General features: G+C 42.8%; 1 protein-coding gene across 3 annotated transcripts; it reads left to right on the top strand.

Annotated features, from left to right (window-relative positions):
• The first annotated feature begins 77 nt into the window (after positions 1-77).
• Positions 78-25,900, top strand: slc7a1a (solute carrier family 7 member 1a). 3 transcript variants are annotated; one of them, XM_080851361.1, is made up of 13 exons: positions 5,869-5,895; positions 7,059-7,250; positions 7,923-8,369; positions 9,684-9,842; positions 10,906-11,074; positions 11,525-11,658; positions 14,964-15,186; positions 18,194-18,330; positions 19,506-19,608; positions 21,025-21,230; positions 21,708-21,859; positions 22,286-22,394; positions 22,773-25,900. In XM_080851361.1, exons 3-13 carry the CDS (start codon positions 8,000-8,002, stop codon positions 22,979-22,981), a joined length of 1,971 nt encoding a protein of 656 aa, XP_080707487.1. In that variant the 5' UTR covers positions 5,869-5,895; positions 7,059-7,250; positions 7,923-7,999; the 3' UTR covers positions 22,982-25,900. The 3 variants fall into 3 exon arrangements, with proteins under 3 accessions (XP_080707486.1, XP_080707485.1, XP_080707487.1); XM_080851360.1 differs by lacking the exons at positions 5,869-5,895; positions 7,059-7,250 and adding an exon at positions 78-215; XM_080851359.1 differs by lacking the exon at positions 7,059-7,250 and having other exon boundaries at positions 5,771-5,895.
• The last annotated feature ends 345 nt before the right edge of the window (positions 25,901-26,245 follow it).

Genomic DNA, 26,245 nt, shown 5'->3' with positions numbered 1-26,245 from the left:
ATGGCCCCCACCGCAGTGTGAATGGTATCCCAATGAACGGGCGGGGTTCGACTACTGTACAAGAGACCACTCCAGCGCGCCTTCTTAGGACACAAACTCTTTCCGAACGAACTCCTGAAGCGAAAAGAAACTCAAAATAGGTTGAATCCCAAACTAAAAACAACTAAAGTTCTGTGGACTGCTTGGGTTATTTTGCACAAAGACCACATTTTCAGGTAAGTTCCGTGTATGGATAATAGTCTTGGTCATAGAAAGTCTGAGCTGATTGCGTGAACCGTCGGGAGGAACACGTGGAACGTGCAGTATTAAGGGCAGTATAGGTTCTATTTATGTTCTGAGCAGGTTAAACTTTGCAGCCAGTTGTATCACTCAGGAATATCAAGCAAGCATGTTTAGTTCAGTCGCCCACATGGTGTCTGGATTGTGGTTATGCATGCATGGAGTATGCGGGGTCTCCCTCGCTGCATGGAGTCTATGCGGGGTCTTCCTCGCTGGAAGACACTTTCTTTGAATTTCAGTAGTTTCACTTGATGTCTTGAAATCAGTATAGTGCTGCAACGCTGGAAAAGGGCATTTGGTTATCTACATAATGTCGATATACTTATAAATTGTCGCCAAAATCAGTGACAATTATATTAAGTAATGTTGATATCTAAGTTGTAAACAAACATCTGGGATATTAACAACACTTACTCGTGAAAACTGCATATATGCATGAAGACTCATTAATCTTGCAAACATTTGGGTCCCAGCTTACAAACTTAGTTGGTATTGACGGTGGACGTAGAACATTTAGTTCATGTGCTTGCTTGTATCGTGCCTTACGTCATGCGTCCATAGCCATGTAGCGCATGTAATGTTACACTGGAGAGGAAGTTTGTGCGGTAGCCAGATGTTGTCGCTGCCCAACAAATCTTGCAGAATAAGAAAGCAGTAGGGGTTGAAATGCACTTTTCATAAAAAGACTACGTTCACCAAGGGACCCTTTCATTAAAGGGTCGCGCTCATTTTAATAGGGCACATGAGAAAGCGAGGCGACAAATCTTACACTAATGCCAGGCTAGAGACTCACTAAAAGGGAGCTTTTAAGTAGACCCGATTTGACCTCCGCGATCCTTGCATGCTTGTGTGAGTAGCGCTGTAGGCTACTTTGAGTCAAGCGGAAGGTATTACTTTGAGTAGGCTATTACTTATTTTGTATTTGATTTACGTCAGGCCTTCTGTAAGTCTAATGTAATTATCTGAGATTAGGATGGTTAAATAATAAGGCTGTGGGGTATTTGTGCCGGTAGAGTGGTTCCTTTGGCTAGAAAGAGCACTTACCCTGAGAGAAAAACTGACGCTGTAAAAAGTAGTTGTACTGTCAAAAATCCAAATTCTGTGTCTACAATAATTCTACTGCAAAGCCTAGAAGGAATTGTACGCATTTTAATGCAATTGTTATACAGGACTAGAAAAAATCCAATTCGACACCTACATCTTTTCATAACAACATTTTAGTATGTTGTGTTTCTGTTATCTAGACCTATGGATCAAGTCATCAACAATTCATCAAATAAATAGCCTACAACATGGTTAACATTAAAAAAAATGATTTCCACTTTTAAAAGAGGTCATTGTCATCTATATTTCATGTTATTCAAAAGTCTAAAATCATGCGTCAACTATATATGTCACACAGACACAGTAGGAGCATGCAGAGATTATTTTGGTGGATGGGGAGTGTATATTGGAAGCATATCCAGTTGTATGTTATAAGGCCGGTTAATGACATGTTCCCATCTTTCCATTCCAACTGTGATCCTGTCCTGTTGTTCATTTCGTGAGAGAGATATGAAGAAAGACGAGAGGAATAAGGAACAGATAAAGTAATCTTGATACACAGGAAGCCACAGGAAGTGCATGACCTGCAAAGGATGAAATCCCTGATCGGATTCGTTTGGTTTGGTCTAAAATGACTCCCACTGAATAGTCTAGTTGGTATCCACTAAAAAGGTGAAGTTTGTTTAATAACCTCTTACATGAGCTTCGTATAATAACATGTTACTCCATAATAAACCCTTAATTACTTTTTTTTCTGAAGCACACTACGTTATGTTACTTAAAATGTAGTATGACCAAGCACACTATCAAAGAATTAGGACAAGACAGGACGGAGTGGACACTCATCCGTGTCATCCATGCATCTTAAACAGCCCTTTGTATCCTCTCTCTAGAAGCAGCGCATGTATAGTCAGCAAGTCCTCCTGGGTCTGTGGGAATGCCAAGGCAGCTGGGGGGGTGGTGGTGGTGGTGGTGGTGGTGTGAGCGCTAGTAAATCTCCCTGTGGGAAGGTCAGTGACTGCCACACAGGTGCTCGGCAGTGCTGGACAGCTGTGAGGCTCCTCAACTATGCCCACAAACTCAGTGACCTTCGTTGACTCTCTATTATCCACATTTTTAGTGCTTTGCACTGGGCTGTGATGTTCACCAGTTGTGTGAATATACATTATTTGCCACTCCTCTGTCCTTCTGTCCTGTCATAGCTGATCCATTAGACCTCAGGACACTACCACCAACACAGTTGCTTTATCAATAAGTCTTCAGAACACTATCACTAACACAGTTGCTTTATCCATTAGTCTTCATAACACTATCACCGAGGCAGTTGCTTTATCAATAAGTCCCCATAACACTTATCACCAACACAGTTGCATTATCAATAAGTCTTCATAACACTATCACCAAAGCATTTGCTTCATCAATAAGTCTTCATAACACTATCACCAAAGCAATTGCTTTATCAACAAGTCTTTATAACACTATCACCAATGTAGTTGCTTTGTCCATTAGTTTTTATAACACTATTACCAGTACAGTTGCTGCATTCTATTCTGAATCTTTAATATTAGCGGCATGTTTGAGGCATCGTGAGTTAGGCACTCATGCTTATTTTGTTTGTGTGGATTCACTGTGTAGACCTTGAACTTTGTGTTGGTTTTAAACGTACTGACGTGTGTTGCTTCGATCCCTTTAGCCTTGAGCAATTTTAAGGTGTGTCCTAGCCAAACTACGTATGCACTGTTAGCACACCTGCATAAGAGTTTTGGCACCTAGAGCAGCACATATTTGAATATCGTTCATGTTCCTTTCAAGCACTCTTCTAAAATAATACGATAGATTCAAGGTAACCCAAGGCCCAATATTTTGTCGTACTCATGGGAAAATCTGACAAAATGCGTTATTCTTTAGTAGTTTGTATTGACAACAAATATTTTTCTTCCTGGAGATGTCTAGGTATTCCCTGTACAAATTGAATGTATTAGATTGTAACTGAATGTATCTGTACGTGTAAAGTATTTTATTTTTTGCATGGGTCACATTTAGCATTTCATTCCTACGTATCAACCCATAGTTTGTCAACTGAAAGGGGCCGCTCACCTTTCCGATGTGTAGCATGATGGTAGGGAAATGTCAAGTGTGTATTGGGAGCTTGAGGAAAACTCCTTCTCATTTTGTGGTTGTTGCCATTAATACATACCAGAAGAAGGCTCTGCTCGAACACACTCTGTACCTTAATTTCTCTGTCAACAAACCTTTCCTGTCGTTAAAGATTGGAATAGCCAGTGAGGGTAGGAGAGGGCACTATCTGGCCGGGATCTTATATGATTACATGAGTTCATGTCCAGGACCCTATATGATTACATGAGTTAATGTCCAGGATCCTATATGATTACATGAGTTCATGTCCAGGATCCTATATGATTACATGAGTGAGTTCATGTCCAGGATCATATATGATTACATGAGTTCATGTCCAGGATCATATATGATTACATGAGTTCATGTCCAGGATCCTATATGATTACATGAGTTTATGTCCAAGATCCTGATTTGGGGCCTCACACAGACACCACACCTCTTCCTGTCCCAGCGGCTTTATTTAGTGTCAAAGTTAGACAGAGCCGTTGCCTTGGCTACCAGTTTAAATATGCACCCCAACGTCCCTCACTCCCACTGTGTACCTCAATCCCATTGCTGTGTGTGTGTGGTTTGTGTGTGTGTGTGTGTGTGTGTGTGTGTGTGTGTGTGTGTGTGTGTGTGGTGTACGTGCGTGCGTGCGTGTGTGCCCGCATGAGTGGGTGCGTGTGTGTGTGTGTGTGTGTGTGTGTGTGTGTGTGTGTTCCTGCCAACCCTCCTAGCCTAATCTCTCCAGCGGTATCAGATGATGCCCATGTGCACCCTACACCTTGCACAACCTTCACTTCCAGATGGAAGTGTGGGATTTATTTATAATGCCCAGGGTTTTTTCTTAGTACGGTTGCCGCCTCTCTCTCAGCTTGGCTGAAGGAGTGAGGAATCATGCCTACCGCAGGGGGTTGGTCTCAGCGTGACTAGTGCCGGCTGAATTCATGAAATTACTACATTGATCTTGTGATAACATGTGTGCCTGACCTGTGCTTTAAAGCAGCAATACGGAGTCCTGTTCTACAACTAGTAAGCTAACTACCTAAAAGGCATGCAAAAACCTTGCCAACACCACCCCAACACACTAACTGGTGTCTTTTGGCAGTATAGCTGGCATGTCATGCGTGTGAAAGCTTTTCTTCCATTTTTGCAGGTTGTTCCAGCCCACTACACAGAACTACATAGGGCATATCTTGGAAGGCTAGTGGGGAAAACACAGGTGTTTATCTGTCCTTCACATGACCATATGCTATCAAAATGAATTAGAGAATGGTACCAAAACTAGTTGCCTATAAAACCATACCTTAAAAAGTGTCAAGTTGTTGCATAGTGTTACTTTAAGTAACTTTGAATAATAGCGTGGCATCTGGCAAATTATTACAATTTAAACACTTCAGAAAGACCTGAAGGTGTAATAGAAGATGGTCTCTCCTTTGGCATATTTGGTTCAGTCGTGACTTGGTACAGGTAACGGTGGCGGCTGGCTGGCAGAAGATTTGTCTCTTAGGAAATAAACACGAGTATTACTTTCCTTTCCTTCCACACAAACATCACTGCTAAGATACATTTTCCGCGTTGCTGATGGACATACGTGGAACTGTGTGTCTTTAAAATGAAGTTTCGGAACATGATCACACGCATGAATGTGTACATTTCCACCATGTGTGCAGATGTATGTGTAATGTCAGGGTTTAAGGGGCTGGTTTTTCCAAACAGACAAACCTGAGGCAATATGCCCTAGGACGACTGAGAGACCAACGCATATTTGTTAGCCTATTTAGAGGCAGGTGCATTCTCTACTCTCTCCTTAAGAGCCATCATAGCACTTAACAATGCACAAAATTAACCTGTTTGTCTCTTTAATGTGCAATATGTCTTGTGGTTTTTTTTTAAGCTGAGTATTCATAGTGTAAATTTGTTTAGTTATATTGTATATATTTGTATTGTTTTTTTTTTTTATTTTTCAAAAGCACTGAAGTCTGAGAGCTGCCACCTCAATTTCGTTGCACTTGTGCAATGACAAATAAATATATTCTATTCAATTCTATTCTATGTGCGGTGACAACTTTCAGTCGCTGTCGCCAGTGTGCCAGTGTGCCAGCGTGCCAGGGCAGCCCTGGTGAGCGGGACAGGTGTGTTTGTCTCTGGGAGGTCTGGCGTCTGGCTTCCGTACGTTAGTGGTGGGAAACCGGCTTGATTGACAGCATTAAGGCTCGCCGTCGTCGTCGGGGGGGGGGGGGGGGAGGCAGCTGGGAATAGCCAGGCCATGTGATGTGTCGACGTTCTATTTGTAGGTCGTCCCTGGAAATGGGCTACAGTTGCAGGGGTGTCTGAAGAATAGAGTTCAGTGATAGGTCTCGCTCTCTCTCTCTCGCTTGCTCTCTCTCTCACTCTGTCTCGCTTTTTTCTCTAGTGCTGTGTGCTAGCTGAAGCCTTTGTGAATTCTGTGTGAGTACATGTTGCTTTCTCACAGCTTAATGATTTAATGTCTATATATGATGGCACATATTACGGTTATATTCATCTTGAGGTAATTACTTCAGTAATGGTTTTAGGATACGTAGTCTCTCATGTAGTCATAGGAACCAGGAAATGTACCTCAGTTATTTACTTTAATAAATAGCCTGTTGCTATTTTAACTGGATAGAGGTAATTTCTTTAAAGAAAATTGTGTTCCTGTCAACAACAAGTCTAAAGTCAAGTCACCATAATATCTGCTATTATCAATGTTTTAGTTTAGTTCAATGAAATATGCATAAGACTTTGACACCTGGAGCATGGCCCACTCCTGCAAGGCTTCAGCACTTTTCGTAAGACCCCAGATTACCTTTGATTGTCTGCGTTGCATTATGTTGCAGATGGTAATCTCCTTTTAATGAACCTTCGGCATTTTGGCTTAATTTGGGGAACCTACTAAGCCAGCATCGGCCAATGGGCTTCAGCTGCCAAACTTGCAGAATCTAAGGCAAATTTGATTGGTTGCTTCTCTCTTAGTGAACTGTCTAAAGTGCCCCTGCGTGTATGACCCTGCATACCTCCATTCAAAACATGGTACATTTCTTGGTACTGGACTGCATCTGAAGTGGGACATTGATAGCCCGTAGGCATCTTGAGAGGTGAAAAAGGTTGTCACCCCCTGTCTGTGGAACTTTCCGATCTGCAGTGGCGTGACAGGAAGCAAAATTCCCTGGACCTCTTTTTTTTCCGTCTTTGATGTGGTTCTGGATGCTAGCCCGGGAGGAACTGGGTCATGCCGTGGGTTGCAGGACATACTATGAGGGGTGCATGGCTACGCCCCCCCCCCCCCCCCCCCCCCCCCCCCCCCCCAATTCTCTAGCTCCCCCTCAATGCTTACCTTCTCCCCCCCCCGCCTAACGTATCAAAGTATGGTCGATTTCCTCTGTGGTACTGGGTAAAAGTAAATGGGCTTATCAAGGGCTTATCAAAATACTGCCACACATTTGAAGCATTAAATTGTAGTTTTCGTGTATGAACTACAGAACTGTGTTTGCATCACAGGAATTATAAGAACTATGGACTCCCCAACCCTAAGGAAACTGTATAGTGGTGTACTTATACTGCTTAACTTCAGTTATAATCTTGTGTTTCAGTTGGTACATTTTTCATAAGCACATTTCCTATCGCATAATTCATTTCTGCTGACTGAATGAAGTCCGGCTCCTCGGGAAGTGGATTATCCTCTGCGTGCTTCGTCACTGCTGCCAATAGTCACATTTTATGGATTTCCGTACGACTTAGCCAATGATGCCAGGGAAACAATGCAATACTTAACAGTACTACAGGTGATCTGTATGAGTGAGAAGCACAATGCTTGAGTCTTAGCTACTGTACTCATGAATGAAGCCCTTAGGTTTTTCCCTGTGGTTGTGTAGCATATAATCAATACGTCTGAATTGGTGTCTTATTGTTCTAGAAAGTAGATAAATGTTCTAGAGAGTATGTTTTAAACAGAGGTTTTATAAATGATGCCTTGATCATAACATAAACAATAATTGACTAAATTATCTCAACTATCCAATTATCTAAATAATCCAATGTGATTTGACACATCGACATCGACATTTCTAGAATTTCCAATATACAGGACCTGAAAGTCAATTAAATATGAATCATTAATTACTGTATTCTGGGGAAAAACATGAAATCCTAATTACATCAGCCAGCATGTCTTTCTCTACAGAGTCACTCGTACGGTCAGAAATTGTCACATCTAATATCCAGAAAGCCAGTAATGCATTTAAATATATTTAACACTGAAATAAAGTCTGTTTTAGGGATAGAGAAGTAGATGAGTAAATAAGTAATGTCTTTGCACAAGATGTGCTTGAAACAGTGCTTTTAACAGAGGTCTTGAACTTGATATTGCAATGAGTAATCTTGTTGAATGTCACTATCTCACTATATCACAAAAAAAGAGCCTATTTTCACAAGAATTGTCTTCATTTTCCCAACAGGTTCAGTGAAGTCCAAGCCTTGGCTCCTGCATGTCCCGCATCTAGCAGCGTGTAGCAGAAGATAGAACAACGGAACCATGGTTCTCCACAAGCTACTGGACTTTGGCAAGCAGCTGCTGAGGGTGAAGGTGGTAGACTGCAGCGTGGAGGACTCCCGTCTGTCCCGCTGCCTCAACACCTTCGACCTGGTGGCGCTGGGCGTGGGCAGCACCCTGGGCGCGGGCGTCTACGTCCTGGCGGGCGCGGTGGCTCGGGAGAGCGCCGGCCCCGCCATCGTCCTGTCCTTCCTCATCGCCGCCCTGGCGTCTGTGATGGCTGGGCTCTGCTATGCCGAGTTTGGGGCGCGTGTTCCGAAGACGGGCTCGGCCTACCTGTACAGCTACGTCACAGTCGGGGAGCTCTGGGCCTTCATCACCGGCTGGAACCTCATCCTCTCCTACGTCATCGGTAACAATGGAGCAATAACACGAGACACCAATTCAAATATTTAGGCAGGCTTTCTATCAGGAAGCCTCACTCACAATGTACCTTTGTTATTGCTATATCAGTTCGCTCCTCTCACAATGTAACTTTGTTATTTCTCTATCAGTTCGCTCCTCTCACAATGTAACTTTGTTATTGCTATATCAGTTAGCTCCTCTAACAATGTACCTTTGTTATTGCTATCATTTAGCCCCTCTTACAATGTAACTTTGTGTACAGTTACATTCAGCATAACACTGTGAACAAAAGCGAGAGTAACGGCATGTTGGTGTTTTCTACTGTTATACATCACTGGTCCTTATTATAGATACTACTTCAGCTTTTGGGCCATTCTTTGTTGTCAGTTAGCCCTTGTTACGTCATAACTTCTCTGGTAAATAAAGTGTAACTCTGCGAGTAAGAGATTAGGTAAGCAGTGGCAGGTTAGTGCTTTCTAGGGTTGGGTGTAAGTGGTTCATGGTAGTAGTGATAATACATACTTTGTACAGTCATGGACAACAGTTTAATATCACTCTTGGGAAAATATACCTTTTTCACACAGTGATCGCATCTGAAATGAAACTGATTGCATGAGACTGCGTCATGTTTACGTCAGCATCACTCACAGAAGTCCAGAGGGCACATATTGTTGTTCATTGTCAGGGGCGATATTCTGATAGAGCAATGAGTGAGTAGTTAAAGTGGAGTAAGTCTGCAGTTCACAATGTAGTCGTGAAATTTAGGATTTCAGGGACATATTTGGACAGAAAGCAGTCTGGCGACTATTTATTTATTTTTTACCAATTTTCGTGTGTTTTTAAAAAGGCAAAACACAGCGAAATGTGGCATAAGGATGTGTTTACTGTGTGATGGTCAATTGAAAAGTAACAACAATGGGCCGATGTAAGGATCTCACACACAGTCTCATGCAAATGACTTAATTTCCGATGCATTCCCTGTGTTCAGAGTGATCTAAAACTTTTTGTTCATGACTGAAAGCCATAACTATACTCATTGTAACTATACTAATTGGTGTAACATATTGAGTAACCGGAGTAATGGTAGGGTTATGAGTATGTAAGCATAAAGTGCTTTTATGTTTACATGTTTATGTTTAACCAAATGAAATACACCATGGATGCAAATTCATCCATGTTGTATGTTTTCCTCTTCATATATCAATCATCTTTGAGCAACTAAATGTGTGCAGCTTTCTATGAATTAAGTCCAATGTATTGGTGTTATTGAGGAGAGGTGTCCATACCTGATGCGGTGTTCATGGTTTCATGCGCCCTGCAGGGACCTCCAGTGTGGCTAGGGCATGGAGCGCTACGTTCGATGAGCTGATTGGCAAACACATCGAGGCCTTCTGCCGCCTGAACATGCCCATGAACGCGCCGGGCATCCTGGCCGAGTACCCCGACATGTTCGCAGTGCTCATCATCATCACGCTCACAGGTGCGTAATGCAGGGAGAGGCCCTGGGAGTTCCCTGGAACTCTCTATCATACAGCGGCTTCAGAGAGTAACAAGAATGGGAGCATTCAGAGAATGCAAACCTCCGCCTTGTGACCTTGACCTTTGACCTTGACATCTGAAAATCTAATCAATTATTGCCATTATATGACCCAATCTCCTCACAAAGTTTGATGGAAATCGGTCCATGCGTTTCTGCGTAATCCTGCTAACAAACAAACATACAGGGGCGAAAACATAACCTCCTTGGCGGAGGTAATTAGGCAAACTCTCTACCTTACAGTGGCTTCATAGAGTAATTAGGCAGTGTGCTTCAGTGTGTTTTAGTAATGTTTTGTGCAGTATAGCAATGGGTCAGTTTTAACACCTTTATTTGTTACACAGAATGTGTATGTTGGTTTCTCAAAGAGGCATGTGATTCTCAGTAAAATTTCGGGTGCTAAAAATCTCCATGAGTTTCCACCATGTAAATGCTAGTCTGGAAATCTTGCCTTAAATTTCAAAAGGGCCATTGGCATTGCATTTGACAAGATACTCTTGTAACTGACTTGTTTCCTAAAGGCCATTATGACTTCCTGGTCAGTACATCACAGCTTCATAAGCATGAGGTCCTGTCAAACATTCAAACTTCTTTGAAAGCAGCCATGTTGTCAAAATTGAATTTAAAAGAAAAAGTGCTTCCTTTTTGTTATGACCTAAACCACCACCTGCAGCTCATTGAATGACTCGCCAGAAATCTGTCAAACTAAGTCTTGTACAGTTTCTAGACCACAATCTCACAAAGCCTTACCTGAGATACAATCTAGCAGCATATATTTATCCTACATCTTCTCATCTAAAAAGCTAGTTCTATATTTCTGTAATTATATTCTATGTCTATATTTGTCCCCGAGGATATTTGAATTTGAATATTTCTATGATAATGTTTCTCAAAGATTATATATCTATATTGATATTTCTTTGACAAACTTTCTCAGTAACGATATTTCTACTGTATACTATATATTCTTCTAACACCTCTCTCTTTCTTCCAATGCTGTCTCCAGGCTTGCTATCCTTTGGAGTGAAGGAGTCGGCCGTAGTAAACAAAGTGTTCACCTGCATCAACGTGCTGGTGTTGGTGTTCATGGTGGTGTCTGGGCTCGTCAAGGGCACCCTGAAGAACTGGCAGCTGGTGCCTGAGGAGATCCTCAACGGAACCAACTCCAGTCTTAAGTGAGCAGCAGTGAAGTGAGGTTTCCACAGATTTGCCTTTTCTGTTGAAATGGACCATATGCCAAGTAGACACTTCCATGTTATCCATACCCATGAACTTCATTTAGATCCTCCTGGGAACCAAGAAAAAATGAACAGAATAGCTCAAAAGAGAGAAACACAAATGTCCACTACAGAGGACCGAAGTCTATGGGTTGGTTCTCAGGAGGATATTTTTGTCTGTGTGAATAGAAATGAACATTATCAGAGCACAGTAAGTTAGCTATGTTTCGCTGTGTCAGTCGGCTTTTTACTTTTACAGAGGCCTATCTGAACCAATGGCTGATGTTCTACCTCAGATTCTCTGCTCTAGATAAGACTCTGTGGTGATTTATGAGAGAGTGAATTCCCCTCAAATGCCCTCCTCAAATGCCCTCCTCAAATGCCCCCTTCTCTGTTCTTTTGCACCAGTGGGACTGATCCTGCCCTGGTGGGTGTGGACCTGGGTGTGGGCGGCTTCATGCCGTACGGCTTCACCGGCGTCCTCTCCGGCGCTGCCACCTGCTTCTACGCCTTCGTGGGCTTCGACTGCATCGCCACCACAGGTTAGTGCCAGTGCCGAGGTCTCCAGCCTTGGCAACCGAGCGCCAGTGCGTGCAACACTGGTAACATTAGACTAGCTTCGGAGAACATTACAAGATGAGTCATTGCCCAGAGGGGGAATATGGAAGACACTCCAAGACATTCAAGGACGTTGCTTCTGAGGAACTTTTTGTGCAGAGTCCGGAACGCGTGTTAGGTTGCAGTTTCCCCGAGATGACACGTGGCTCCATCACAGAACACTGAAGTGTGCTGCCCGTGTTTATGTCGTTCGTTAGCACGTTTTCCGTACGAAATCAAGCCTTGGTTTGCTTTGGCACCACTGTCCAGTGAGTTATGGATCAACTCTCTTAGGGTATTTAAAAGTTTAAAAGACCATGGTATGCATTGTTTGTTATGAGAAATTACCCTAAATCTGGTCTGACAAACATGTGCTGTGTGTTCCTGCTTTCACCTCTCGCAAGAACTTTCACTCTTTTTTTTTTCTTTTTCTTTTTCCCCACACTCCCAGCCTTGTCATGGGGAACTCCCCTGCCATCCTCTCCTTTTATTGGCTGAAAGAGGTAGGGCAGGGGAGGAGAAGGAGAAAATAGGAGAAAATGAGGGAGAGGAAAGGAGAGAAAGAGAGAGAGAGAGAGAGGGAGACACAGAGAGAAGGAGGGCAGATGGAGTGAGAGAGAGAGAGAGAAAGAGAGGGAGAAAGCGAGAACATATCACAGCCTGTTTTGTGTAGTCAGACCCCACTCCCCACTCACTGCCTGAACTGGCCTGAACCCACAAACCCACACAGTGCAGTCGAGCAGTCGATTTCAACACCGTGAGTAAGACCAGGCTTAGGGCCTCTGTGAGCTACAGATGGGACTAAGGAGATTGTGCCTTGGGGACTCAGCTTGTAATAGTGGAAGGTGTGCCAGGGTTTGTAACATTAGGAAATAATGCAAGGAAATGCTGTTTAGCTGATTTCTCAAGGCTTATTGCATTCTCACTGCACCCCTCGCCATTAACTGCAAAGGAGAGACATTCCACTACAATGTTACTTGGTGTTCCCAGCCGTAGGTCATTTGGTCTCCAGCGTTTCATACTAAACGCCAGTGTTCTACACTTAACTCCAGCGTTCTACACTTAACTCCAGCGTTCCATACTAAACTCCCGTGTTCCGTACTAATATCCAGCGTTCCATAATAAACATTTGCTTGACCAACAGAACACTGTCATACAACAAAACAGTTGTTATCATAAGATATCAGATACATCCCTTTATATTCAGAATATTCTCTGGTCATGAGCATATGATTAGGTGAGAGGCCCTAACCACAGGCATAGTCCCCCCCCTTTTAATCTGTCTGCTGTCTGACTTCATGCTCTCGTAATTACTTCTGATCTTGAACACTCCCTTGTACAGGTGAGGTGTTGAGGACCCCTCAGCATGCCATCCCCTTCAGCACTTTGTCCTGCCTCCCCATCTGCCTAGTGTCCTACTTTCTAACCTGCTTATTACTCACCATTCTGTGTTCCTCTGAGATTGAACTCCCCTTTGTGTGTGCAGAACCCTCCCCCGGTAAGGGGATGTAGAACAGATAGCGGACCTCTTCGCCATTGTTCTCGTGTTCTGCCCGCTAATCTTAGTGTCTTAATTATATGCTCACACACCATTGTGTCTGGCCCTGTTTTTGAACATACTTTTCTGTGTAATGTCACTCTTGAACACACCTTTGTTGGTGTATCCTTTCTCAGCCGGCCTCATGTCCTCCCTGTTAATACTAGTGTCTTTAATATTCATATGTTTGGTGCGGAGCACACCATTGTGTGTATCTCTGAAACTGAACACTTTTTACCTGTGTAATCCTGCTCTTGAACACACCTTTGTGTAACCCCCCCCCCCCAGAGGCCAATCCCCGCTAGCCTCATGTCCTCACTGTTAATACTAGTGTCTTTCTCCATATTCATACGCCTGACCCTGATACTGAACACAGTTTTCTGCGTAATCCTGCTCTTGAACACACCTTTGTGTATGTAAAGAACCCCCAGAGGCCCATCCCCGCTAGCCTCATGTCCTCACTGTTAATACTAGTGTCTTTCTTCATATTCATACGCCTGACCCTGATACTGAACACAATTTTCTGCGTAATCCTGCTCTTGAACACACCTTTGTGTATGTAAAGAACCCCCAGAGGGCCATCCCTACTGGCACTCTGTCCTCCCTGCTCATGCCTGATCGTGAACATCATACTCTGCTAATCATGCCTGATCCTGAACATCATACTCTGCTAATCATGCCTGATCGTGAACCTCATATTCTCCTAATCATGCCTGATCCTGAACATCATACTCTGCTAATCATGCCTGATCATGAACATCATACTCTGCTAATCATGCCTGATCATGAACATCATACTCTGCTAATCATGCCTGATCATGAACATCATACTCTGCTAATCATGCCTGATCATGAACATCATACTCTGCTAATCATGCCTGATCATGAACATCATACTCTGCTAATCATGCCTGATCATGAACATCATACTCTCTTAATCATGCCTGATCGTGAACCTCATATTCTCCTACTCATGCCTGATCATGAACATCATACTCTGCTACTCATGCCTGATCATGAACCTCATATTCTCCTACTCATGCCTGATCCTGAACATCATACTCTGCTAATCATGCCTGATCGTGAACCTCATATTCTCCTAATCATGCCTGATCATGAACATCATACTCTGCTAATCATGCCTGATCATGAACATCATATTCTCTTAATCATGCCTGATCATGAACAGCATACTCTGCTAATCATGCCTGATCGTGAACATCATATTCTCTTAATCATGCCTGATCATGAACAGCATACTCTGCTAATCATGCCTGATCGTGAACATCATATTCTCTTAATCATGCCTGATCATGAACAGCATACTCTGCTAATCATGCCTGATCATGAACAGCATACTCTGCTAATCATGCCTGATCATGAACAGCATACTCTCCTAATCATGCCTGATCGTCAACCTCATATTCTCCTACTCATGCCTGATCATGAACAGCATACTCTCTTAATCATGTCTGATCATGAACATCATATTCTCCTACTCATGCCTGATCGTGAACCTCATATTCTCCTACTCATGCCTGATCGTCAACCTCATATTCTCCTAATCATGCCTGATCGTGAACATCATATTCTGCTAATCATGCCTGATCATGAACATCATACTCTGCTAATCATGCCTGATCCTGAACATCATATTCTCCTACTCATGCCTGATCCTGAGAACACCCCACTTCTGTGTGTGTGGCTCCACAGGTGAGGAGGTGAAGAACCCCCAGAGGGCCATCCCTATCGGCATCGTGTCCTCTCTCCTCATCTGCTTCGTGGCCTACTTCGGCGTGTCGGCCGCCCTCACCATGATGATGCCTTACTACATGCTGGACAAGAACAGCCCTCTGCCCGTGGCCTTTAAGTACGTGGGCTGGGAGGGGGCCACCTATGCCGTGGCCGTGGGTTCCCTCTGCGCCCTCTCCACCAGGTAAGCCTGCCTGCCTACCCGAAACACACACACACACACACACACACACACACACACACACATATATACACACACACACACACACACACACACACACACACACACACACACACACAAATATATATACACACACACACACATACACACACACACACACACACAACCACACACACACACACACACACAACCACACACACACACACACGTGAGTCCCCACTGCACTGCGGCTCTGGCCCTGACGTGGCATGACAGTAGCGGTGTAACAGTATGCATATACATACCAAACTGTTAGGCACAGGTGGCTTGGTTCGGAGAACGACTTCCTCGGTTCGGTACACACTGTGACCCAAACAGTTACTGGCAGAAGAGTCTGTTTATGTCTAGCATTACTACTCGCACCCAGAAAAAAAATATCTAGAGTGCGTATTTTACCCGGAATCAGCTGTATGATGCTAGTCGGTTTAGCCTGGTGAGCCGGATTAGTCAAGCTCAATAAACCTACCAACACCTGCTTTTCTCCGGTTTCTCCCAGCGCCCTCCCGTTTTGTTATTTTCCCCGGGAAACTCAAGTAATTGCATGGTCCTTTTAGGAATAATCGTCATACACGGATCCAAAAAATTCCGTATGTTTTGTCTGACGTTACCCACGTTTGCCAGATAGCCAGACAATCTATGAATCACAATCTACACACAAAATTCACAAACTACATACCATTTCAACCCCTCACGGCAACATGGCAACCCTTAACCCAAGCCTTCTGCATAACATAACATAATACAAATAGAAATAAAGTTATAAATAAATCCGGTTATTTATTTACTTACTTTTTTATATACTATCCATGCCCCACCCCCCCTCCGCCCAAGCCGAAAACAACTCCCATATTTTGAAACCTGAAATGTTGGCAGGGATGGACAAGGACTTGCATTACACTGCATGCCAACCTTGTTCGATTGAAGTAGGATATGCATATGGACGACTGGGAGGCAAGTCCTTCTCTCCACAGATTCTCACTGCAGATTCGTACTGTGCCTAAGTAATAACTAATGCCATAGAGTATTTTATCGCTGTGGATATGCAACCATACTCGGTCGCAGAACATATTGGATTAAAGCAGATGGTGAAAGAGCTTGAGCCCGGCTACAGTGTGTCTTTTAGCCAGTCAGCTTTGCCAGCCCTGTATAAACAAGCACAAGCTGCAGTTCAGGAATTACCAACAGGTCCGAGTCTTACAATTGGGCGTTACTGACATTTATTTCTTATTGTCAATATGCCAGTATTTGAGTGCCTGAACTGTTACAGGAGGAGTTATGGGTAATGAGCCAAAATATGAAATGAATGTTCAAAATAAATAGGGAACACATTTTTCGGCATGCACCGAAAACGAACCAAACCATTACCCCAAAACCGAGGTAAACCGAACCGTGTATGTTGTGTTCCGTTACACCCCTACATGACATGTCGGGTCTGAGTGTGTGTCTGTGTGTGTGTGTGTGTGTGTGCGTGTGTGTGTTTGTGTGTGTGTGTTTGTGTCTGTGTGTGTGTGTGTGAGTGTGTGTGTGTGAGTGTGTGTTTGTGTGTGTGTGTGTGTGTGTGTGTGTGTGTGTGTGTGTGTGTGTGTGTATTTGTGTGTGTGTGTGTGTGTTTGTGTGTGTGTGTTTGTGTGTGTGTGTGTGTGTGTGTGTGTGTGTGTGTGTGTGTGTGTGTGTGTGCGCGTGCGTTTGTGGGTGTGGGAGTGGGAGGCTGAGTGCATGTCAGTGCATGTGTATATATATAACTGAGGTTAAATATGAGCCTCTTACTAAAAGTAGCTAAAAATGTCTCTGGGGGGGGAGTAATAAATCATTGGACTGGTTATGTAAGAGTGATTCAGTCTCACATCACTTTTTAAATGGGTGGTCAAGTTGACCTGTTATATCTTTCATCATATATCTTTTATTACTCTATGTAATGTTGTAATGTTGTATGTGATCATGATCTTTTCCAAACCGCATGCAACAAGCAACTCATGAAGAGCCATGATGAGTTGTGCGTCTTAGACTGACTTGATTTGTCCTCCGCAGACTAATACTGTGGTTTCCGGGCACTGAATGCGGACCGGTAGATCCTAAATTTAGAAGCATAAACAGTACCAGTCAAACGTTTGGACACACCTTCTAGTTTTTTTGAGAAGTTTTCCTTTACTTTTATTATTTTTTAACATTGTAGATTAATACTGAAGACATTTAAACTACGAAATGTACTAAACTAAAAAAAAGTGTTATCTACAATGTAGAAAATAATAAAAGTTAAGAAAAAACTTCTCAAAAAACTGAGAAGGTGTGCCCAAACTTTTGACTGGTACTATATTTGAGCAGCGACATCATTAACATTGCAAGGCTTGAACTCACAGGACTGTTGTCTGTTGTCTGTGGTGTTTGTGGTTGACCGACTTGACCTGCATGGCATGCTGTATTCTCTCTGCCTGTGTGTGTGTGTGTGTGTGTGTCTTGTGTCTTGTGCCAGTTTGCTCGGTGCCATGTTTCCGATGCCCAGAGTAATCTGGGCCATGGCTGAAGATGGCCTGCTCTTCAAATACATGGCTGACATCAACCCCCGAACCAAAACCCCTTTACTTGCTACTCTGACCTCGGGCATAGTGGCAGGTGAGAACGAGCCTCCATTGTTACTAATCTTCTAACCCACTCCTCTGTCTCTGCTCTGGAATGGGCCTCAGTGTGTGTATGTGTGTCAGCTCTCTGCACTGGCTACTAAAGGGTCTTTAGCGTAGCCTCTCCAGGTGAAGGCTTTAACCCTGCGGTTTGGACTCACAAAGCCTCAAGAGTGTGTTCTCAACTGCAGCTCCACTTTTCTATACCTTCCTTCTTCTCTTTCTTTCTTTCTTTCTTTCTTTCATTCTTCCCTTCTTTGTTTGTTTGTTTGTTTGTTGTTTTCTTTTTGTTTGTTGTTTTTGAAACCTGTCTTCCTCCTCCTCCATTCCTCTTCCTTGTTTCTGTTGTCTGCTAGCCTGCTGGGCTCCATGTTCCCCCTTCCCCGTATAATCTTTGCCATGGCCCGCGACGGTCTGCTCTTCTCGTCTCTGGCGCGCGTGAGCGAGAGGAAGACGCCCATCATGTCCACCATGGCAGCTGGTGCCATGTCCGGTAAGCTTGCGGGCAGGGCAGGGCAGAGACCACGTGTTTGGGCCGCTGCCGCTGCAACTGGCAGGGGGAGAGGGGGAGTCTGACGGGCACAGCATTTTTTGCTCATGGGTTCGACATTTAGTGCATGTTTACCCCAAACATCCTTTCAGATAAATGACACTGTATGTTTTTGAAGACGATTTTTTTAGGGCACATAAGGTGGATGTGTATTTATTGATTTGTACATGTGGTGCATTTTTCTCTCAGATGAAATGATTACTATGGTTATGTTATATGGTTATATATATAGTCTATTGTTTCCATGATTAACAATTGGAAAGGGGGAAACCGTTCAGTGTTTGAGCAGTGCTATGCAATCTATCTATGCAATGCTGTTTAATGCTGTTCATTTTGCCATTTACAGTATATTAATACACAAGACTATATTTTCCTGTAGGTAATTTGATACCATAAGATGGACATAAATCATGTGTCCAGACCCATATGATTTCTATGAAGGCTTCCAGGAAACTTTACATAGGGGATGTTCAAAGAAAATAAAATATTTGATTCACAAATCTTGATCTGTTGACAAAACATTCTTTGCTTTAAGACTGCCCAGCAAGGCAGGTGTAACATCCGCGAGGTCACACGTTTGATTGCATAACCAAATGTATTTGCTGGTCGCAGTAAGCTCCGTATCAGCAGGTCTTTCAGTGGGGTAGCTCATCAAGGAGGTTCTAAGCCCCCTTAAGGGTTTTCACCTGCTGTTCCCTAATGTGAAGTTTCACAGGACCAGTTTCAATCCCCTGATCTCATGAGACCTTGTGAATTCACACCTTCTGTGCTAGTTTACTTTTTTTTCACAACAGTATTTCACGATTTAGGGCAAAGGTCTGATGAACAGCTGGGCTGGTTCGCTTGTGCTACTTATGAATAGTAATTTAGTTGTAATTATGCAATATTATGCGTGCCATGTTATATAACTAACAAAAGCATATATAACATTCATTAACAAACATTCATTCATATTCATCCCCGTTTTCCACAAAATGTTTGTTTTATACTTTTATGCTTTACTCTTTTTTTTTCTTCAGAAAATACATTTCCAAATAGAATGTCCTAGTTAAATCCTGTCATAACAATCAGCAAGCCTTTGTCCTGTGACTTATGTCCATCCTTTGACTTCTCCGTAGCGGTCATGGCCTTCCTGTTTGATCTGAAGGATCTGGTTGACCTCATGTCTATCGGCACCCTGCTGGCCTACACACTCGTTGCAGCCTGTGTCCTTGTCCTCAGGTAGGCCAGACGATTACCTATCCCAGCCTGTGTCCTAGTTCTCAGGTAGGCCAGACGATTACCTATCGCAGCCTGTGTCTCACGCTATGTTCCATTTTCCCTACCTACCGTACCTACCGTACCTATACTTATACGCAGTACACAGTACACACTCACTAGGTACGCAGATTCTCAGCAGGTGAGTGCTGTTCCAAATCTAATACTCCGTGGTGCACTTACCGGAAATTACGATCGCCACAAGCCCCGCGTTCGTCTTTTTCGAGCTGAGCGGCTCTGCCTGGGTCCGCCTCTTCCGCTACGTTGACAAGATGGCGGCTGTTGAGTGTGGAAAGTGTACCCTGGTTCCACACTCAGCGTTTTGACCGTTATGAGTACAGATACGGGTCCTGTGGGTATACTTCTTTTCGACGCGGAAATGGGAAATCGGAAAACGGAACACCCTACATACTCAAACTAAGGATGGTAGGTACGGAGGGTATGGACAACGGAACAGAGCGCTAGTTCTCAGGTAGGCCAGACAATTACCTATCGCAGCCTGTGTCCTAGTCCTCAGGGAGGCCAGACGATTACCTATCACAGCCTGTCCTAGTCCTCAGGTAGGCCAGATGATTACCTATCACAGTCTTTGTCCTAGTTCTTAGGTAGGCCAGACGATTACCTATACATGGTATTGGAAGGAAATCTATCAAGTCCTTTTTCAACACAAACAGCCAATAAAATGCATATTAGTGAAGACTAAGACATTTTTCAGTCTTTTATTATATTTTGAATTGTTGTTCTGCTTGAAAACTGGTTTACTCATAGGATGATGTTAAACGACTTCTTGGAGAGGTGATATTGTGTTAGGTTAAGAGAAAAAGGAAACATAGCAAGTTTGTGTGGCTTATTCTCCTATGTGGATGTCTCTGAGTGTGTTTCTGTATCCTTTGTGTATGTGTGTGTGTGTGTGTATGGTTTCTGTTCATTCATGTGTGTGTTTGCCCTCATGGGTATATGCATGTATATGCCTGTGTGAGTGTGTGTGTGTGTATGTATATTCATGCGAGGATTGGTATTTGTGTGTGTGTGTTTCTGTGTACATGTATGTGTGTGTGATTATGCATGCTTATGTTTGGATGTGTGTGTGTGTTAAATTATGCGAGGATTGGTATTTGTGTGTGTGTGTGTGTGTGTGTGTATGTGTATATGTGTGTGATTATGCATGCTTATGTGTGTGTGTGTGTGTGTGTGTGTGTGTGTGTGTGATTACACATGCTTATGTGTGTGTGTGTGTGTGTGTGTGTGTGTGTGATTACACATGCTTATGTGTGTGTGTGTGTGTGTGTGTGTGTGTGTGTGTGTGTGTGTGTGTGTGTGTGTGTGTGTGTGATTACACATGCTTATGTGTGTGTGTGTGTGTGTGTATGTTTTGCTTAGGTACCAGCCTGAGCAGCCGAGCATGGCGTACCAGATGGCGAGCACGCAGGAGGAGGTGGAGCTGACCGAGTCCATGGGTGCCCCCAGCATGGGCATCCTGCCCGGTGCCAACGAGCGCTTCAGCCTCAAAACCCTGCTCTTTCCGGAAAACTCCGATCCCTCACCCATCTCAGGCTTCTCCGTCAACGTCTGCACCAGCCTGCTCGGTAAAATCGGCAACACGTTCCTCTGCGGTCTTATATTTACAAACACAATCCCTCATGGATTTAGGATTCACATACGCAGCCCCTGCTGGTCTCATATTCACACACACGCACACACATTCCCTTGTAGAATAACAACACATTTCCTCATAGACTTACATTGTTTGTTGATCCCAAGAGAAGAATGTAATCTTGCTGCTATGTTGCATTGTGCAGGAAATACAGACCACAGTGGCCACTAATGATACAACAGACAATACAATAGAAACCTCATCTTTTTTCTACTTATTTTTTTGCAGAATTGCACATAATAAAACAAAAATAAACAAGGAAGAAAGCAGTTGTTTCTTTATTATAGTATGTACCCTAAGACAAGACTTTTTCTTTTTTGCAAAATTGCACATGATAGCTTAATGATCTGATTGGTGGAAGGGTTGTGTTTTATTTCACACATTTCTCATGACCTTCTCCACCTTGCAGGGCTGCTGATTCTGACCTTCAGCATCCTGGCGGTGCAGGGGGGCGCGGTGTGGTGGAACATCGTGGCCCTGAGTGTCCTGGTGATGGTCTGCCTCGGCCTGGTGTTCATCATCTCCAGGCAACCCCAGAGCAGGACCAAGCTCTCCTTCAAGGTTTGCACTCACAACCACTCTTCCCGTTTCAACTCGATTTTGAAGTTTCTGCATCCTAAGAAGACCCAATAGTGTGAAATGTTTTAAATTATTTGGAATTCAGGTCAAATCAAATCAAATCAAATCATATCAAACTTTATTTGTACGCAAGAGTAGGACCAAACTCTCTTTCAAGGTTTGCACTCACAACCACTCTTCCCGTTTCAACTCGATTTTGAAGTTTCTGCATCCTTAGACCCAATAGTGTGAAATGTTTTAAATTATTTGGAATTCAGGTATTTGATTGGCAAGCGAAGCCCATGTTTTTATGTTATGTGTCACCTCTTACTTTGTTCCGCCGCACCCTTTATTGTTATTTATTTCTCTCCTGTGAGGTTCGATTCCTGTAAAACACACAACACATTTCTATCCTCTCCACTTGAACAGGTGCCTTTACTCCCCTTCCTACCTGTGGTCAGCATGTTCGTGAACGTGTACCTGATGATGCAGCTGGACAGAGGCACCTGGGTCCGCTTCGCTATCTGGATGGCTATAGGTCAGTCCCTCAGGTCAGGTGGCCTAAAAGCCTGCCTGGGTCAGGGTGGATCAACCAGATGCATTCGTATGAGATGTGTACCAGGGCTGATTTCTCATAATAACTATAATAACAATAATAATAATAATAACAATGTTGATAAGTGTGTTACTCACATATTTGTATTCACAAGGGATTCAAAATGAACGACTAATTAATTCATACACATTTGTCTTTGTATTTGATGAAGCACAAAATGTAACACATACAGTAATTTGGGTTTATATTGTCAGTACATACATCCAGACAGCAACAGTAGATTTCTTTTAAGACTCTAAAACGTATTTTACTCACAATAATTTGTTTTATTTCTCTTGTGTTTCTCTCATCTCTATTCAGGCTTCGTTATTTACTTTGGGTATGGAATACGACACAGCGCTGAGGCTGGTCTCTCTCGCGTGATTCCTGACGAGGAACTCAGAGACTACAAGCCCATCTCCGCCGTCAACGGATCCGCCCGGGCGTCCCCTGAGAAAGAGGCCTTCCTCAGTAACGGCTTAAGCGCTGGAGCCGACGACGACGAGGGTGACCTCATAGAGTCGTCATAAAACAAAACACCTTCCCTGTACATTTTATACGAAAGAATGTGTATTGGACACCATGGGATGTCTACATTTTAGATACCCGGAAACCTTTTTTTTTCAAACCATTGCCTGAAGGAGAGAGCACACCACAGCCCAAAGGGAAACCTTGTCAGAGACACGTCTGTGTGACTTTCATACGCCTAGCTGCCTCTCCGCATGAGAGAGAAGGTGGCTCTTTGACAGACGTTTCAGCATTTGAAGGCTGCTGAGTTGCCTGGATTTTACGGTGTGTGTGTGTGTGCGCCGCAAGCTCAGGGTTTATGATACTCTGTATTTCATCTCCGACGAACCAAAAAAAAAAGAAAGAAAAAAAATCCAAATGATGTGCTTCTGTATGTACGTGTCAGATTAGGGGCTCACCTGGAGGAAGGGTGCTGAGATATCGCTCAGTTTTGTATGACAAGTGTTATCAAATGGAACAGGAGATCAAGTATTAACTTAGTATTAGCGATTAACATATGATTCTTTGCAAGGCTTGCCTTCGTCAGTCCCCTGATGAACATTTCAGTTGTTGATCTACGGGTGGTATATTTTTGTGGGCATGACTTGATTTTTTGACAATCCAGTAGAGAAAGACTCATCTGTCACATAATACTAAATAGAGTTTGGACAAGCCTAATACTCAAGCGTATTTTGAGCGTGTATCTGAACGCATTTCTCAGTGTTGGCTTTTATCAGACATTTGTGTCTGTCGTTTAAACTCCGCTTGAGCTGCTAAGGTCTGGACGTGGCTGACACAAGTATTTCTTAGCCAACACCCCAAGAGCTTTACGTCTCTGCATCAGGTAGTTATATATAGTGGTGTTGTCATGAAATAAAGCTGGTCTGAACATATGCACAGTGCTGGATACTGTGTTTTTAAACTAGTCGACCTCAGCACCTAACGTCTAAAGTGTCTTGTGGGTTGAAAATTGTATGTAGTTTTATCTCCTTAGTTAACTTTTCCAGAAACATGTTGCACATGAGTTGTACAAATGTATTAGTGAGTTATGTAGACATGTTTAGCAGTGGTGATATTGTACAGACATATCTCTGAGAGACAGTCCCCTCTCCGTTGTTTTTCCTGAAGGTCTTTACCCACGACAGTCATAAAAATAGTACCAAGCAAGATAAACCAGAGCATCAAAAGACATTAGACATTAGGTTTAGGATGTTTCAAATATATCCAACATGCTGATCATTCCCGCCCACGTTAAGACCCTGTCCCGTTTTCTTTATCCTCAGACGCATTTCGCAATATCCGTCTTGCTCTATAAGACTGTCAGAATTGTCTGGTCAGCATTTCATGAGTTTTAACTCATTGCATTCTGTGTCCCAGACATACCTGCTTGTATTGGCGTTTGCCTATTAGGAAAAAGGTAACGTTAGCCTTCTAGCAATAAAGCATGTAGTCAGACTTTTCTGTATATAAGATATGGTTCATACTTGCTCTATGAATGAATGAATTTGTAAATGGAAAATTGTGCTTTTGTAAAAGCTAAAATTTAAATATATGTCAAGATGCCGCTACTGGCTGTGCTAGATTAAGAAGAGATGTTTTGTGGTTTGTGTATATTGCTCTCATTGTCTAGTGCCTGTGCAAAGTGTCTGTGTTGTTCTATGTTGTGCTATTTTGTAAAAAGAAAAAAGAGAAAGAAAGCATTTGTCTCTTTAATCTCTCCACATGAATGGTTGTGTTGCACTAACACTAAATGTATGTATATCATATCATAGTGTGTCAGATATCAGTGTTCATTATCAGTTTTTTATTGTTATTATTATAATTATTTACATTAGATGTGAAAATGATATTGAGCATTGCAGCAACTGTAAATAATCTCACTGAATACATGCAACATAATGTATTTATAAATATATACACACACACACACACACACACACATACACACATTATGTACCTAAGACAATACGCTTTCTTAGAGTCAGGTTGAATGTATACCCTGGTACATTTGGTTTGATATTTTTCAGCAACATAGTCAGACAGAGGGGCAGAGAGAATGATGTTTTTTGCCTCAAACAAATAATAATTATTTTTGTATGAATCATTTGGTAAACAACTCAACAGTGTTTGTCTGTCAGTATTGCACACAATGTTTCCCAATGTGTCACCAGCCTAAGAATGTTTGACTCAAGGCCAGCTGCACATTTTGTTTCTGAACAGTTTGTTTTCAGTGGCTTGAAAAACAACAAATAATATCACCAAATTAACCTGGAACAGCTCAGTGGGATTTTTATATATATATATATATCCTTGGTCAAAAAAGTACAACACGTTTCATTATCTCCTGTGATGGCTTATTTAAAAAACAATAAAAAGTGAAAAGTATTCAGTAACTAGCTGAACTTGTGGAGATCTCAAGTACTAACACCAGCTCCTGAGTGGCTATCTGTTTTAATCTAAGGTCAGGGTTCAAGTTTGCCTTATCTGTTGTAATCCAAGGAACATCTAATGGACAATCTAAACTCACCTTATGATGAAGTTGTTTTAGGCCATGAAAGCTGTGGTGTGGTCTCACTGAAAGATTTGCAATGGAACGTACTCGACCAAACCCACACTGGCTACTGGTACAACACAGGCGTAATATTGTTTAGCGTCTGCTTATGATTATTAAGTGTGACATTTCACCCTGTTCTGTCGTCTTTGAGGCAAAGACTGGTTTCTGTCATGTAGACTTAAAAGGGTGTGATGCTTTGCATAAATACCTGAGAGCACAGGTTACACAGTGGGAAGCTCTCTGTTTCTATGTACTTCTGCACTCTACAATACTTGTGATAGGCAGCATGTAATGAGATGATGCTTGTATTGTTTATTTGTCATGGCGTCTGCTTTGTTTTCTGAATTCTTGAAATGAAGCATTAAATGCTACTTACTGTGCACCTGTACTTTGGTTTAACATGTCTTTCCTGACAGTGTAGGACCTGGTTGTGAACCTTTCATAAAACGACTTCAGGTCCTTTTTTGTATATTTGTAGTTTAGTAGCACACAGACGATTTCCATTTGGAACAGTACATTTCTGGACAAGTACAAGTGGACAATACAACTATACAAAGAATATAATATTTATACATACATTTCCTTGTTCAAATACTGTATAATCCATGCGTATTAATTAATGTCCTCCGGTACAGTCTGAGGGGTTTCCCCCAGAGAACACTTGTCAGTGGTTTTTCCGTTGACTAGATGTAGGTTCAAATATCAACCTATAGGGGGCGCACGCAGCCCATTT

The sequence above is a fragment of the Sprattus sprattus genome, assembly GCF_963457725.1.
Source record: "Sprattus sprattus genome assembly, chromosome: 1".
Classification (NCBI taxonomy): Eukaryota; Metazoa; Chordata; class Actinopteri; order Clupeiformes; family Clupeidae; genus Sprattus; species Sprattus sprattus.
Note: the sequence above shows the minus strand (reverse complement) of the source record. Positions and strands in the feature narration are given on the sequence as shown.